Source organism: Oncorhynchus kisutch, linkage group LG18 (assembly GCF_002021735.2).
Source record: "Oncorhynchus kisutch isolate 150728-3 linkage group LG18, Okis_V2, whole genome shotgun sequence".
In the NCBI taxonomy this organism is placed as follows: domain Eukaryota; kingdom Metazoa; phylum Chordata; class Actinopteri; order Salmoniformes; family Salmonidae; genus Oncorhynchus; species Oncorhynchus kisutch.
This window is the reverse complement of record NC_034191.2, coordinates 45,242,613-45,259,407: the sequence shown is the minus strand read 5'-3', so window position 1 is coordinate 45,259,407 and position 16,795 is coordinate 45,242,613. Positions and strand designations below refer to the sequence as shown.

General features: G+C 41.9%; 1 protein-coding gene across 1 annotated transcript in view; it reads right to left on the bottom strand.

Moving 5' to 3' along the window:
* Positions 1–977: 977 nt before the first annotated feature.
* Positions 978–16,795, bottom strand: part of LOC109909573 (D(2)-like dopamine receptor) — a 48,621-nt gene continuing 32,803 nt past the window's right edge. The window contains exons 4-8 of the mRNA XM_020508596.2: positions 14,916–15,052; positions 5,620–5,822; positions 3,071–3,157; positions 2,454–2,835; positions 978–2,043 (exon numbers count right to left, since the gene is read on the bottom strand). Of these exons, the coding sequence (XP_020364185.1) occupies positions 1,847–2,043; positions 2,454–2,835; positions 3,071–3,157; positions 5,620–5,822; positions 14,916–15,052 (1,006 nt within the window). The 3' untranslated portion in view covers positions 978–1,846. The remainder of the gene's footprint in view (positions 2,044–2,453; positions 2,836–3,070; positions 3,158–5,619; positions 5,823–14,915; positions 15,053–16,795) is intronic.

The window sequence follows — 16,795 nt, the reverse complement described above, 5'->3', positions numbered from 1 at the left end:
AGGTATACAAAGGCACATTACTTGGTCAGAAAAAAACAACGACACGGTTGTGGGTTTAAGTCCCACAGGGATGAGACAGACATTCTAAAAGTGTATGCACTCATTGTACTGCAAGTCAATTTGGATTTTAAGGAAACGTCTGGTAAGTGTCATCACTATCCTACCAGTACAACAATGGGGTTCTGTGTGTGACCGCTGGTACAGCTCTATTCTTTACTATTGTTGGTGGTATCAGGCCAGACAGCCAGGGTATACTTTCAGTGCAGTGAGGAGCCATCTTATGGGGTAGTGATGAGGGACTTGATATGTCAAGACAGGTAGCTCGTGGGGCAGAACATCTTGAGGGTTCAAGATTACACATTAATTACGGGAGGAGGCATCCCTTTTACACTGAAGACATAACTATTTATGCGCTGTCATCAGAAACTGTGGCTTTGAGCTTGTGTAGAGAGACTAACCACAGTCTCTGATAATGGTTACCATGGGACTAATGACATTATAACATCCTACGAGATGGGGCCTGTAGATCAAGCTGTGTCATGGCACATAAACCATAGACTAGGCCTAGGGGGCTTTGACACTAAAGACTTGCTCTTGATTTGTCTTTTTGAAATGGATAGATATATTGTATTCGATTTTTCACTATAATGGAAATAAAGTAATATTCAAACCTGTTTTGTGTGTCCCACTATGGTTTCCTGCACAAAGAACATTAGAGTCATCTGCAGAAAACATTGATATGGAATGGCGCGAGTCCCTATTTTTAGTTGGAACTACAGAATTGCCATATTACTTTTTTGCTGTTTATTTACAGGAAAATAATGAACGCCCTCTCGACCAATTATAATAGAGTATTCAGCCTAGTAGTGGTATAACGATTTTGCATTGTACTATTATATGAGTTATTTATACAGTATTACATTATATAAACAGTATATAGAGTACCAAAGAATAACACATTTACATAGCACACCACGTCTCGTTACTTCATTTATTGGACATAGTTTTTTTTTGGTGTCAAACTTACATTTCATGAGAATCCATATAAAGGAGCATTGCAACATGCATCAAATTTTCATTGCAGGCATTTAATCACATAGAACAGGTTTATAAAAAGCATTTACAGCAAATGTAAATAATAATTGCTTAAAAACCTTATTCATGGTCCTTCCGAGCCAGATAGGAACAATTGTCACGTGGTGGCTGTAAGTTGTTTTGGTATAATATTAATAAGAATAATGAAATGTATCACAAACATGTGCCTCTCTTGCCAAGTGGACCAGTGAGAAAACCATGAGTCAAAATGTTTCATCTCTATGCAACACACATTTTATTCTGTGGGTGGTTTAAAGCTGCAGAGCTCATAGATGACCAGTTTAATATGATCAGGTTTAATACTGAGATGAACACTGATTTGTTGATATCTAGTTGTTCTTTGCAGGATTCAGCCATGATCAAAATACATCATATACACAGATTAAATAGGTGGTTTGCTTTAGTGTTTTTAAGCACATCTTCTTGTGTTTTCTTTACATTTCCTGGAGTGGACAGTTCTTAAGTGACAAGCACGATGGTTAAGACCAACATGACATTTCCAAGAGACAGTTCATTGATAAAAGACATTATTCCTCGATATACATTCATGTGGGAGATCATAAGTCCACAAAATAATCAAACAAAAGTCCCCAGGTCTTCATGTGTGGCATTTACTCAGTCTCTCCATTTCTCAAAAGATCATCACTGAGACTTATGGTCACGTGCAGAGTCCTCATGTGGATGAGGTATATTTTAGTAGGCTATAAGTTATGCTTTTCTTCATTTCAGCTCCCTGCTGAAAATGCCAACCTTAGCAATGCAGGATCTTGATGAAAGCTTTTCTGAACTCTATATTGAAAGTGGTGTATATGATGGGGTTCACGGCACTGTTCACATACCCCAGCCACGTGAAAGCATTATACATCTCCGCAGGAACCTTGCATGTGGTGCAGTGGGTGTTCAATATATGAGTGATGAAAAAAGGTAGCCAGCATATGATAAATACACCTAAAGAGAGAGAGAGAGAAGACAAAATGTGAAGAGATCGGAGAAACCAGCTATTACCGTGGTACTGGATTGATGTTGACATTGAATCATGTCCTGAAGTTAAACTTGATTAAAAAAAGTCCTTCTGATGTATGAAAATTTTAAACTGTCTCCTTTTGTTGCAACATTGTCTGCCTCGCTGCCTGTAAGCTCTTTTCAAGTTAAGGATTACTAAGGGACTATAATATACCTATACAGGCCATCAGAAAGCTACAGCTAGTAAAATAAATATATCAGCTACATTTTATTGAGTTCTCTTACTGCTTATGACGTGTGAAAGTAAAATAGACTTTACCCCAATGTTTATATCCCTCCTCTCTCCTGAAAAGTTCAACAGTACCTTCAAAGTGGTATTCATATTAACAACTTACCAAGGACTATGGCTAACATTTGAGTGGCTTTCTTTTCCTTCTGTTGGGAGATCTTCCTCTTACTCATGAGAGTGGGTTGCTGCTTGATAGACGTCTGGGTTTTGCCATTGGGTAAGGCCTCGGTCTGAAACACTTTAGCCACTTTGGGCACTTCCGCCAGTATGTCCTTCGAGTCGCTGTTCTTCTCCACTTTGAGGGAGCCTTCAGGCGGGGAGGAGGACACGGAGGTGGGGCTGGTGTTACCCTTGGTTGGCGGGAGGAGCTGGTGGCTGACAGGCGTGGCGGTAGCAGTGTCCACATTCTTCTGTTTCTGAGGGTTGCAATTGGTCCTCTCGTCCAACTCCATGTCGTCCCCTTCGTGGGCCACCTCTTTGATGAAGATCTGCTGACAGAGATCAACAACAATGTAGTAGTAGTAGTAGTAGTAGTAGTAGTAGTAGTAGTAGTAGTAGTAGTAGTAGTAGTAATACTATTAATAGAGCAGTAACTTGTATATCTTGCTTATGGGGAGAAATGGGAACGATAGAGGAGACACTGCATTAACTGCCTTTGAAAGTAAATACATTTCCTTCTGAGAGTTACTCTGTAAAAAATAGCACAACAAATACTTGACGCACCACTTTTTTCTTGTTGACAGGAAAGCTCCCATTAGGTTTCACAATCACAGTGCACAGACTCACATCTCCTGGGTGACTGCACTTCTCCTGAAACAACAACAGGGGAAAGAAGCCGGCACACAGTCACTGCACAGGCACCAAATGGTCTCCGAGTCGCTCTTTGAGAGGGCACAATTCTAAAGAACAATTAACCAAACAAACTGTAATTCTATTGAGCGTACACCGTTATTTGATTCCCATTCGAATCATTACATCCATAACACTCAATAGGGCAGAAATAAAAAGTCCACGGAGTTAAACTGACAATATTGTTTCAGAAATGGTTTATTGACTCTCAGTGTGAAAGTGATGAGGACTATTTTTCTTGCAATTGCCCAGTACCTTGTGAATTTATTTTCTCTTCGCTCTCCCTTCCCCACACCAAGACAAAAGCATGCATGTACATGAGTAATGTACAGGGGTGAGAGAAACACGTCTTCTTTTCCTGTATTGATCCGCTTTAATGTCACTAAAATCAATATCCAGAAAAGGTCACTTAAAAGGCACATCATAATTACTGTTGCATTTCAGGTCTCCTCCTAATCTAGTAGACCAATGTAACATGGCCAAGTGGGATTTGTCGCGTGAAATGACCAATTACAGCACAATATGTTGCTAAAAATCTCATTGCACAAAAGATAACCATCTTAAAAACACCTTAGGCTAATTGAGTGTGCCCTTTTCATCCCAGCTAGAAAGCTATCTCGTGTGTATTTCATGCCCCTCCAACAAGATCATTATCTACAGTCGAAGTCGGAGGTTTACATACACCTTAGGCAAATACATTTAAACTCAGTTTTTCACAATTCCTGACATTTAATCCTAGTAAAAATTCCCTGTTTTAGCTCAGTTAGGATCACCACTTTATTTTAAGAATGTGAAAGGTCAAAATAAAAAGAGAGAATTCTTTATTTAAGCTTTTATTTCTATCAGAAGTTTACATACGCTCAATTAGTACTTGGTAGCATTGCCTTTAAAATAGTTTAACTTGGGTCAAACGTTTTGGGTAGCCTTCCACAAAGCTTCCCATAATAAGTTGGGTGAATTTTGGCCCATTACTCCTGACAGAGCTGGTGTAACTGAGTCAGGTTTGTAGGCCTCCTTGCACACATGCTTTTTCAGTTCTGCCCACAATTTTTCAATGGGATAGAGGTCAGGGCTTTGTGATGGCCACTCCAATACCTTAACTTTGTTGTCCTTAAGCCATTTTGCCACAACTTTGGAAGTATGCTTAGGGTTATTGTCCATTTGGAAGACCCATTTGCAACTTCCTGACTGATGTCTTGAGATGCTGCTTCAATATATCCACATAATTTCCCCCCTTCATGATGCCATCTATGTTGCACCAGTCCCTCGTGCAGCAAAGCACCCCCACAACATGATGCTGCCACCCCCGTGCTTCACGGATGGGATGGTGTTCTTTGGCTCCCCCTTTTCCTCCAAACATAATGATGATCATTATGGCCAAACAGTTCTATTTTTGTTTCATTAGACCAGGGGACATTTCTCCAAAAAGTACAATTTTGACCCCATCTGCAGTTGCAAACCGTAGTCTAGCTTTATTATGCCGGTTTTGTAGCAGTGGCTTTTTCCTTGTTGAGCAGCCTTTCAGGTTATGTCGATATAGGACTCATTTTACTGTGGATATCTATACTTTTGTACCTGTTTCATCCAGCATCTTCACAAGGTCCTTTGCTGTTGTTCTGGTATTGATTTGCACTTTTCGCACCAAAGTACGTTCATCTCTAGGAGACAGAACGTGTCTCCTTCCTGAGCAGTATGACGGCTGTGTGGTCCCATGGTGTTTATACTTGCGTACTATTGTTTGTACAGATTAGCATGGTACCTTCAGGCATTTGGAAATTGTTCCCAAGGATGAACCAGATTTGTGGAAGCCTACAATTTTATTCTGAGGTCTTGGCTGATTTCTTTTGATTTTCCCATGATGTTAAGCAAAGAGGCACTGAGATTGAAGGTAGGCCTTGAAATACACCCACAGGTACACCTCCAATTGACTCAAATGATGTCAATTAGCCTATCAGAAGCTTCTAAAGCCAGGATATAATTTTCTGGAATTTTCCAAAATGTTTAAGGGCACAGTCAACTTAGTGTATGTAAACTTCTGACCCACCTGAATTGTTATACAGTGAATTATAAGTGAAATAATCTGTCAAACAATTATTGGAAAAATTACTTGTGTTATGCACAAAGTAGATGTCCTCTACTGACTTGCCAAAACTATAGTTTGTTTACAAGAAATTTGTGGAGTGGTTGAAAAACGAGTTTTAATGACTCCAAAGTGTATGTAAACTTCCGACTTCAACTGTATGTGTTTGGCCTCTCATGTCTGGGAAGAGCAAACACTTTATGGACAATATTTTGTTTCCTCCTGTTAGATAACATTCTCCAAAAACACATGACGTGTTGTTGACAAAGTATTTCATTGAATTGGCTATCCTAAGTGTTTCGAGCTCTTCATTTTTGAAAAACATGATTTGCAGCCTAGTCACCTTTAATGTGACGCCTGTGTCGCGGTCGCCTGTCCCTTGACACGGGCGCTTTGTGTTCACCCGTTTTCGCCGCTTGCGAAGCACCACATAAATTTGCACGTAGACCAGCAGAGTGATGATGAAGGGAATGTAGAAGGACACAATGGAGGAGTACACCACAAAGGCCGGGTTGGCGATGATGCACAGGGACTCGTCGCGAGTCGCTAGGGAGGAAAACAAAATGACAGAAAACAACAATACTAGTCAAACGTACAGTGGCAAGAAAAAGTATGTGAACTTTGAAATTACCTGGATTTCTGCATAAATTGGTCATCAAAATGGATCTGATCTTCATCTAAGTCACAACAATAGACAGACATAGTGTGCTTAAACTAATAACACACAAATTATTGTATTTTTCTTGACTACACTGAATACATCTTTTGAAAATGTATGACTTCTCCAAAAGTTAATTGGAGCCAGGAGTCAGCTAACCTGGAATCCAATCAATGAGACGAGATTGGATATGTTGGAGCTGCCTTGCCGTATATACAAAATAAATACAATTTAAAAAAGAAAAAAGTATTATTTACCTAAAATCTGAAATTCACAATAGAAGCTAGCCAGAAGCTAGCCAGTTTACTGTCTAACGTTAGTATTCAGCTAACCACGGTTTGTGGTCATCAGCTATCCTTTAGCTCGAAAAGCTATCGCCAGTTTTGTACAACGCAACTCAGACCAGAACATACCGGACCTATTTTTCTCTCCATATCCCCGGATTTCAACCGCAAGCTCTGGACATATACACCTGTATCTCGCAGCTAGCTAGCTGCTATCCGTGTGACTATTGGCTTACGTCGATCCCGGACCAAACATCAATTATTCCGGAGCTAGCCAGCTGAAGAGTTCAATCAGCCACCCCTGGGCTACAATCACCTATCCGGATCCATTTTACTGCCGATGCGGAGCCCCACCGGGCCTTCACGATTGGACTACCGACATTATCTGCCCGAGGGAGTTATCCAACTGGCCCCTCCGTCACATGAACACCCATCTGCGGCCCGCTAATCGTTAGCTGTCTTATCGGCTGCTATCTGAATAGGTCTATCGGACAATTTTTTCTTGGGTCACTATAACTATTTTGCCAATTGGATTGATCCCCTCTACCACACGGAACCCCCCTAATCTACTGACGGAAACGCACGAGGTGGCTAAAAACAAACAGCTAGCTTGCTACCGATGGCCCGGCTAGCTGTCTGAATCGCCGTTACCCCAACCAACCTTACTACTCACTGGACCCTTATGATCGACAAAGCATGCCTCTCCTTAATGCCAATATGCCTCATCCATTGCTGTTCTGGTTAGTGTTTATTGGCTTATTTCACTGTAGAGCCTCTAGCCCTGCTCATTATACCTTATCCAACCTTTCAGTTCCACCACCCACACATGCGATGACATCACCTGGTTTCAAGGATGTTTCTAGAGACAATATCTCTCTCATCATCACTCAATACCTAGGTTTACCTGCACTGTATTCACATCCTACCATAACTTGGTCTGTACATTACACCTTGAATCTATTTTATCACCCCCAGAAACCTCCTTTTACTCTGTTCAAGTCGTTCTAGATGACCAATTCTCATAGTTTTTAGCCGTAACCTTTATCCTACTCCTCCTCTGTTCCTCTGGTGATGTAGAGGTGAATCCAGGCCCTGCAGTGCCTAGCTCCACTACTATTCCCCAGGCGCTCTCTTTTGATGACTTCTGTAACCGTAATAGCCTTGGTTTCATGCATGTTAACATTAGAAGCCTTCTCCCTAAGTTTGTATTATTCACTGCTTTAGCACACTCTGCCAACCCGGATGTTCTAGCCGTGTCTGAATTCTGGCTTAGGAAGACCACCAAAAACTCTGAAATCTCCATTACTAACTACAACATTTTCAGACAAGATAGAACGGCCAGAGGGCGGTGTTGCAATCTACTGCAAAGATAGCCTGCAGAGTTCTGTCCTACTATCCAGGTCTGTACCCAAACAATTTGAACTTCCACTCTTAAAAATCCACCTCTCTAAAAACAAGTCTCTCACCGTTGCCGCCTGCTATAGACCCCCTTCTGCCCCCAGCTGTGCTCTGGACACCATATGTGAACTGATTGCCCCCCATCTATCTTCAGAGCTCGTGCTGCTAGGCAACCTAAAATGGAACATGCTTTTAACACCCCAGCCATCCTACAATCTAAGCTTGATGCCCTCAATCTCACACAAATTATCAATGAACCTACCTAAATTATCAATGAACCTACAACCCCAAAGCTGTAAACACGGGCACCCTCATAGATATCATCCTAACCAACTTGCCCTCTAAATACACCTCTGCTGTTTTCAACCAAGTGATCACTGCCTCATTGCCTGCATCCATAATGAGTTAGCGGTCAAACGACCTCCACTCATCACTGTCAAACGCTCCCTGAAACACTTCAGCGAGCAGGCCTTTCTAATCGACCTGGCCGGGGTATCCTGGAAGATATTGATCTCATCCCGTCAGTAGAGGATGCCTGGTTATTTAAAAAAAAATGCCTTCCTCACTTCCCTTTTCAGGGAAGCTAGAAACCAATATACACAGGCAGTTAGAAAAGCCAAGGCTAGCTTTTTCAAGCAGAAATTTGCTTCCAGCAATTTGCTTCCAGCTGCCCACTGCACTGAGGATAGGCAATACTGTCACCACCGATAAATCCACTATAATTGAGAATTTCAATAAGCATTTTTCTACGGCTGGCCATGCTTTTCACCTGGCTACCCCTACCCCGGTCAACAGCACTGCACAGCAACTCGCCCAAGCCTTCCCCATTTCTCCTTCTCCCAAATCCAGTCAGCTGATGTTCTGAAAGAGCTGCAAAATCTGAACCCCTACAAATCAGCCAGGCTAGACAATCTGGACCCTTTCTAAAAATTTTCTGCCGAAATTTTTGCAACCCCTATTACTAGCCTGTTCAACCTCTCATGTCGTCTGAGATTCCCAAAGATTGGAAAGCAGCTGCGGTCATCCCCCCTCTTCAAAGTGTGTGACACTCAAACTGCTACAAACCTATTTCTGTCCTACCCTGCCTTTCTAAGGTCTTCGAAAGCCAAGTCAACAAACAGATTACCGACCATTTCGAATCCCACCATACCTTCTCCGCTATGCAACCTGGTTTCAGAGCTGGTCATGGGTGCACCTCAGCCACGCTCAAGGTCCTAAACGATAGCTTAACCGCCATCGATAAGAAACAATACTGTGCAGCCGTATTCATTGACCTGGCCAAGGCTTTCAATTCTGTCAATCACCACATCCTCATTGGCAGACTCGATAGCCTTGGTTTCTCAAATGATTAGCTCGCCTGGTTCACCAACTACTCCAATAGAGTTCAGTGTGTCAAATCGGAGGGCCTGTTGTCAGGGCCTCTGACAGTCTCTACAGGGTTAATTCTTGGACCGACTCTCTTCTCTGTATACATCATTGATGTCGCTCTTGCTGCTGGTGAGTCTCTGATCCACCTCTACGCAGACGACACCATTCTGTATACTTCTGGCCCTTCTTTGGACACTGTGTTAACAACCCTCCAGACGAGCTTCAATGCCATACAACTCTCCTTCCATGGCCTCCAATTGCTCTTAAATACAAGTAAAACTAAATGCATGCTCTTCAACCGATCGCTGCCTGCACCTGCCCGCCCGTCCAACATCACTACTCTGGACGGTTCGGACTTAGAATATGTGGACAACTACAAATACCTAGGTGTCTGGTTAGACTGTAAACTCTCCTTCCAGACTCACATCAAACATCTCCAATCCAAAGTTAAATCTAGAATTGGCTTCCTGTTTCGCAACAAAGCCTCCTTCACTCATGCTGCCAAACATACCCTTGTAAAACTGACCATCCTACCGATCCTCGACTTCGGCGATGTCATTTACAAAATAGCCTCCAATACCCGACTCAATAAATTGGATGTAGTAGTCTATCACAGTGCCATCCGTTTTGTCACCAAAGCCCCATATACTACCCACCACTGCGACCTGTACGCTCTCGTTGGCTGGCCCTCGCTTCATACTCGTCGCCAAACCCACTGGCTCCATGTCATCTACAAGACGCTGCTAGGTAAATTCCCCCCTTATCTCAGCTCGCTGGTCATCATAGCAGCACCCAAGTGTAGCACGCGGTCCAGCAGGTATATCTCTCTGGTAACCCCCAAAACCAATTATTCCTTTGGCCGCCAATCCTTCCAGTTCTCTGCTGCCAATGACTGGAACGAACTACAAAAATCTCTGAAACTGGAAACACTTATCTCCCTCACTAGCTTTAAGCACCAGATGTCAGAGCAGCTCACAGATTACTGCACCTGTACATAGCCCATCTATAATTTAGCCCAAACAACTACCTCTCCCCCTACTGTATTTATTTATTTATTTATTTTGCTCCATTGCACCCCATTATTTCTATCTCTACTTTGCACATTCTTCCACTGCAAATCTACCATTCCAGTGTTTTATTTGCTATATTGTATTAACTTCGCCACCATGGCCTTTTTTTTGCCTTTACCTCCCTTATCTCACCTCATTTGCTCTAATTGTATATAGACTTATTTTTTCGACTGTATGTTTGTTTTACTCCATGTGTAACTCTGTGTTGTTGTATATGTCGAACTGCTTTGCTTTATCTTGGCCAGGTCGCAATTGTAAATGAGAACTTGTTCTCAATTTGCCTACCTGGTTAAATAAAGGTGAAATAAAAAGAAAAGAAAAAGAAACTCACAAATTTTGAGTTTGCTATTGTCATGACTGTCCTGACCAGGTCAGGTTACAGGAGACCACAACCCTACAGATTATCTCTCAACCCCAACAGAGGAGGAGAGATCTAGGGGTCTGAAGATGTGGAGGGTTTTATGGTAAATCTCAGGCCACAGACAAATTCCTTTGTCCTGTTACTATGGAGAACCAGCCTCAGAACATTAAACATGAAATAAAGGGACTTTGGAACAATGGTTTCCGTCAGCCACAATGGTGGTCATGACGATAGATGGAATATGAAAATGTATGACATTTTTGTTTTGTTATTAAAGGTTAATAGATTATGTTATTAGGAAAACATTGTAACGTGAAGAGTTTTCCTAGTAGATGTTTGATGTTTATACATTGTACGTTGTTTGGAAAATATCCAAATCAAAGAGAATGTTTTGGGGAAGATGAAATGTTAAGTTAGTTGTCTAAAATTGGATTTGAATAAAATCTAGACCTTGCCTCATTAACTTGGTACGCCCAGAGAATTGCCCTAAAGGCGGTTACGCCCACTTCTGACCCAAGGGTATAAAACCTGTGAGGATAGAATTTACATGAAGACTACGTGACCCAAGCTGCAGCAAGGTCTAAAAAGTCAATGAACCCAGAACGCAACGCAAGTTTGAAGACAAAGAAATTATTTTCTACCCAAGCTACGGATGAGTAGCTGTGTCTAAGCGGGTGAATTCAAGTCAAACCACCTAGCCTCCATCTCCCATCGAATCGTGGTATCTAAAGGGTTTCATTCCTATGCTGTTAGCTCTGAGCTACAGAGCTGTGTCCTCAGAAGACCCTTTCCAGAGCAAAGGGTGAAGGAACAGACTCCTAAGCCAAAAGGACACTGACATCGGGAGGACGATCAGTGAGGTGCGCCAGAGTAGTGCGTCATCGAGCAGTCTGGATGGTCCACGCAGAGAATCTTCGGAGATCATCCCCATGTAATTACATCATTATATTCTGACCCATAAGAGCGGCAGTTTGGGGCAAGGCTAGGGTTAAAATAGCATAGCTGACAAATTCACCCAAATGTATATTTCTCTCGTGCACTTTCTTTTTTCTCTCTCTCTTTGAAATTCCCATTTTGGGTAACACGCGCCATAGTGTGTTGGCCCGTTATACTAAGTTCTAATCAATAGCCTGTAATGTGTTTTGTCTATGTGTATCTTTTATCATCATTTTAGCTTTTTAGTAAATAAATGTTCAACTAAGATTGGTGTGGTACGAACTCATCGTGCAGATTCACTGGCTATACGACGTTCAGAACGAGATTGGTAGAGGCAACTGGTTAATTAGCGGCCGTTGTAAAATCGATATTCTAATATTCTTTGAGTTCATTTGGGAAATAGAAACTCAATAAAAACTAGTTTTCCTATGGTGCCCCAGGTTAATGAGTTCATAATTTCTTGATTCAGTTATTCACGCAATTAGAAACTTTAATCATTCGATGAACAACAGTCGTCACATTATCTAATACAACGTCACGACACTATTCACAAGAAGCATTGCCTGATGTGAACCATGCCTCGAACAAAAGAGTGCTCAGAAGACCTAAAATTAAGAATTGTTGACTTGCATAAAGCTGGAAAGGGTTACAAAGGTATCTCTAAGAGCCTTGATGTTCATCAGTCCACGGTAAGACAAATTGTCTATAAATGGAGAAAGTTCAGTACTGTTGCTACTCTCCCTAGGAGTGACCGTCCTGCAAAGATAACTGCAAGAGCACAGTGTAGAATGCTCAATGAGGTTAAGAAGAATCCTAAAGTGTCAGCTAAAGACTTAAAGAAATCTCTGGAACATGCTATCATCTCCGTTGACGAGTCTACGATATGGAAAACACTACAGAAGAATGGTGTTCATGGAAGGACATCACAGAAGAAGCCACTGCTGTCCAAAAAAACATTTTTTTAAGTTTGCACCTGGATGTTCCACAGCGCTACTGGCAAAATATTCTGTGGACAGATGAAACTAAAGTTGAGTTGTTTGGAAAGAACACACAACACTGTGTGTGGAGAAAAAAAAAGGCACAGCACACCAACATAAAAACCTCATCCCAACTATAAAGTATGGTGGAGGGAGCATCATGGTTTGGGGCTGCTTTGCTGCCTCAGGGCCTGGACAGCTTGCTATCATCGAAGGGAAAATAAATTTTATCAAGACATTTTGCAGGAGAATGTTAGGCGATCTGTCCGCCAAATGAATCTCAACCAAAGTTGGGTGATGCATCAGGACAACGACCCAAAACACAGATGTAAATCAACAACAGAATGGCTTCAACAGAAGCCCAGTCAGTCCTGACCTCAACACGATTGAGATGCTGTGGCATGATTTCAAGAGAGCAGTTCACACCAGACATCCCAAGAATATTGCTGAACTGAAACAGTTTTGTAAGAGGAATGGTCCAAAATTCCTCATGACTATTGTGCATTTCTGATCAGCAACTGCAGAAAACATTTGGTTGAGGTCATTGCTGCCCAAAGCGGGTCAACCAGTTATTAAATCCAAGGGTTCACATAAGTTTTCCACCCTAAACTGTAAATGTTTACACAGTGTGTTCAATAAAGACGTAAAAACGTATAATTGTTTGTGTGTTATTAGTTTAAGCAGAATGTTTGTCTATTGTTGTGACCTAGATGAAGATCAGATACATTTTTTTGACCAATTTATGCAGAAAGTCAGGTATTTCCAAAGGGTTTACATACTTTTTCTTGCCACTGTATGTAAGGAGCCTTGCACGAGCGAACAGGAACAGCTCATTTGAGCAATAGTCGTTCTCTGTAGCATGAAGCAGCTTGATGTATAAGTACAACCCCTATTGCAGTCTTATCCCCAATGTACCTCCTTAATTCTGAGTGCCAAGCTGAGACGCATCGGGTACCATATAAACAGGGTGGTATGACTCAGCCGACGAGCGGGCTCCCAACCTTTCAATCTCAGGGTGGGTACTCTAACCACAAGGCAACGGAGTTGGTCAAAACAGTGCAAAATACATCAAATTGACATTTTGAATGAATATACAGTCGTGGGCAAAAGTTTTGAGAATAACACAAATATTAATTTCCACAAAGTTTGCTGCTTCAGTGGCTTTTTGTCAGTTTTTGTTTGTCCACCCACCTCTTGAGGATTGATCACAAGTTCTCAATGGGATAAAGGTCTGGGGAGTTTCCTGAACATGGACCCAAAATATCAATGTTTTGTTCCCTGAGCAGGGTGCTCCATCCTGCTGGAAAAGGCATTGTTCGTCACCAAACTGTTCCTGGATGGTTGGGAGAAGTTGCTCTCGGAGGATGTGTTGATACCATTCTTTATTCATGGCTGTGTTCTTAGGCAAAATTGTGACCAAGCCCACTCCCTTGGCTGAGAAGCAACCCCACACATGAATGGTCTCAAGATGCTTTACTGTTGGCATGATACAGGACTGATGGTAGCGCTCCCCTTGTCTTCTCCGGACAAGCTTTTTTCTGGATACCCCAAACAATCGGAAAGGGGATTCATCAGAGAAAATGACTTTACCCCAGTCCTCAGCAGTCCAATCCCTTACCTTTTGCAGAATATCAGTCTGTCCGTGATGTTTTTCCTGGAGAGAAGTGGCTTCTTTGCTGCCCTTCTTGACACCAGGCCATCCTCCAAAAGTCTTCGCCTCACTGTGCATGCAGATGCACTCACACCTGCCTGCTGACATTCCTGAGCAAGCTCTGTACTGGTGGTGCCCCGATCCCGCAGCTGATTCCACTTTAGGAGACGGTCCTGGCGCTCGCTGGACTTTTATGGGCGCCCTGAAGCCTTCTTCACAACAATTGAATCGCTCTCCTTGAAGTTCTTGATGATCCAATACATTTTTGATTTAGGTGCAATCTTACTGGCAGCAATATCCTTGCCTTTGAAGCCCTTTTTGTGCAAAGCAATGATGACGGGATGTGTTTCCTTGCAGGTAACCATGGTTGACAGAGGAAGTACAATGATTCCAAGCACCACCCTCCTTTTGAAGCTTCCAGTCTGTTATTCGAACTCAATTAGCATGGCAGAGTGATTTCCAGCCTTGTCCTCGTCTACACTTGTGTTAACGAGAGAATCACTGACATGTCAGCTGGTCCTTTTGTGGCAGGGCTGAAATGCAGTGGAATTTTTTGGGGGGATTCAGTTCATTTGCATGGCAAATAGGGACTTTGCATCTAATTGCAGTTCATCTGATCACTCTTCATAACATTCTGGAGTATATGCAAATTGCCATCATACAAACTGAGGCAGCAGACTTTGTGAAAATGTATATTTGTGTCATTCTCAAAACTTTTGGCCACAACTGTACTCTGTGTTTGAAAGAGGAGCATTCAAACTAACCACCACACTGTTAACCCCCATTCACAGCAGTCATACAGTTTAGTATCACCTATCATTGTCAAATTGAGTCTACTCCTTAGTGCCATGAAAGCCAAAACACAGTGGAAGCACTGTGCAATAGCACAGATTACAGTGCAGCAGAGCAAGTGTAGCTCACAGTTCCTGCTATTACCTGTGTTATTTAGGCCGAACAACAGGGGGCATGATATTGCAAAGGACAGAACCCACACCACTGAGATCATAACAGTGACTCGTCTTCTGGAGCTGTAGCGCGTGTTGTACAGCATGGGCATGGCGACTGCTGTGTATCTGTTGTGGAAGGAAGCAGATGGGAGAAAAGACAAGGGAAAACACAGTAGTAATAGACAAACTGGCTTTTCTACTGTGCAGACTACACGTGGAGTAACAGACAACATCTTTCTCCATCTTCTCTTAGGGACATACATCAGGGATGTATGGGTAGAAAAAAGGTGGGTAAACTCTGACATGATGGGAGACGACTAACATACAGTAAACGCAAAAAAAACTCTAATTTAGCATAACAGGTAAATGCTATTCAGGAAATAAAACGGTGCTCAATGTGCATTAACCCTTGTGCATTAAATGTGTTTATATGAATTAACCCTCCACTACATCCCTGGTAGGGAACCTTATCAATTAACCTCTAGCCTGCTGTGTGACCTTTTAAGTGAGTTAGAGAATGCCTACTTCCTAAGGATGTCAACTAACAGACTTACTTTGTTGATTTCATTGTAATTTGGTTTGGAACCTTAAGGACTTAAGCACTTAAAGCTATAATCCTTAGTTGCTAAATACATTGGACTTAGAAATGAATGATATCAAGCACCAGTCAAAAGTTTGGACACACCTACTCATTTAAGGATTTTTCTTTATTTTGACAATTTTTTACATTGTAGAATAATAGTGAAGAAATCAAAACTATGAAATAACATATGGAATCATGTAGTAACCCAAAGTGTTAAACAAATGAACAAATGTTTTATATTATTCAAAGTAGCCACCCTTTGCCTTGATGACAGCTTTGCACACTCTTGGGATTCTCTCAACAAGTTTCATAAGGAACCCAACAGTCTTGAAGGAGTTCCCACATATGCTGAGCACTTGTTGGCGGCTTTTCCTTCACTCTGCGGTCCAACTCATCCCAAACCATCTAAATCACAGATAGTGCTTTGCTGGTGACACTCCCACACCATCACACCTCCTCCTCCATGCTTCACGGTGGGAACCACACATGTGAAGATCATCCGTTCACCTACTCTGCGTCTCACAAAGACATAGCTGTTGGAACCAAAAATCTCAAATTTTGACAGATTTCCACCGGTCTAATGTCCATTGCTCGTGTTTCTTGGCCCAAGCAAGTCTCTTCTTATTATTGGTGTCCTTTAGTAGTGGTTTCATTGCAGCAAGGCCTGATTCATGCAGTCTCCTCTGAACAGTTGATGTTGAGATGCGTCTGTTACTTGAACTCTGTGAAGCATTTATTTGGGCTGCAACCTGAGGTGCAGTTAACTCTAATGAACGTATCCTCTGCAACAGAGGTAACTCGGTCTTCCTTTCCTGTTGCTGTCCTCATAAGAGCCAGTTTCACCATGATGGTTTTTGCGACTGCACTTGAAGAAACTTTAGAAGTTCTTGAAATATTCTGGATTGACTGACCTTCATGTCTTAAAGTAATGATGGTCTGTAATTTCTCTTTACTTATTTGAGCTGGTCTTTACATAATATGGACTTGGTATTTTACCAAATAGGGCTATCTTCTGTATACCACCCCTACCATGTCACAACACAACTGATTGGCTCAAACGCATTAAGAAGGTAAGAAATTCCACAAATTAACTTAACAAGGCACACCTGTTAGTTGAAATGCATTCCAGATGACTACCTCATAAAGCTGGTTGAGAGAATGCCAAGAGTATGCAAAGCTGTCATCAAGGCAAAGGGTGGCTACTTTAAAGAATCTCACATATAAAATATATTTTCATTTGTTTAACACTTTTTTGGTTACTACATGATTCCATGTGTGTTATTCCA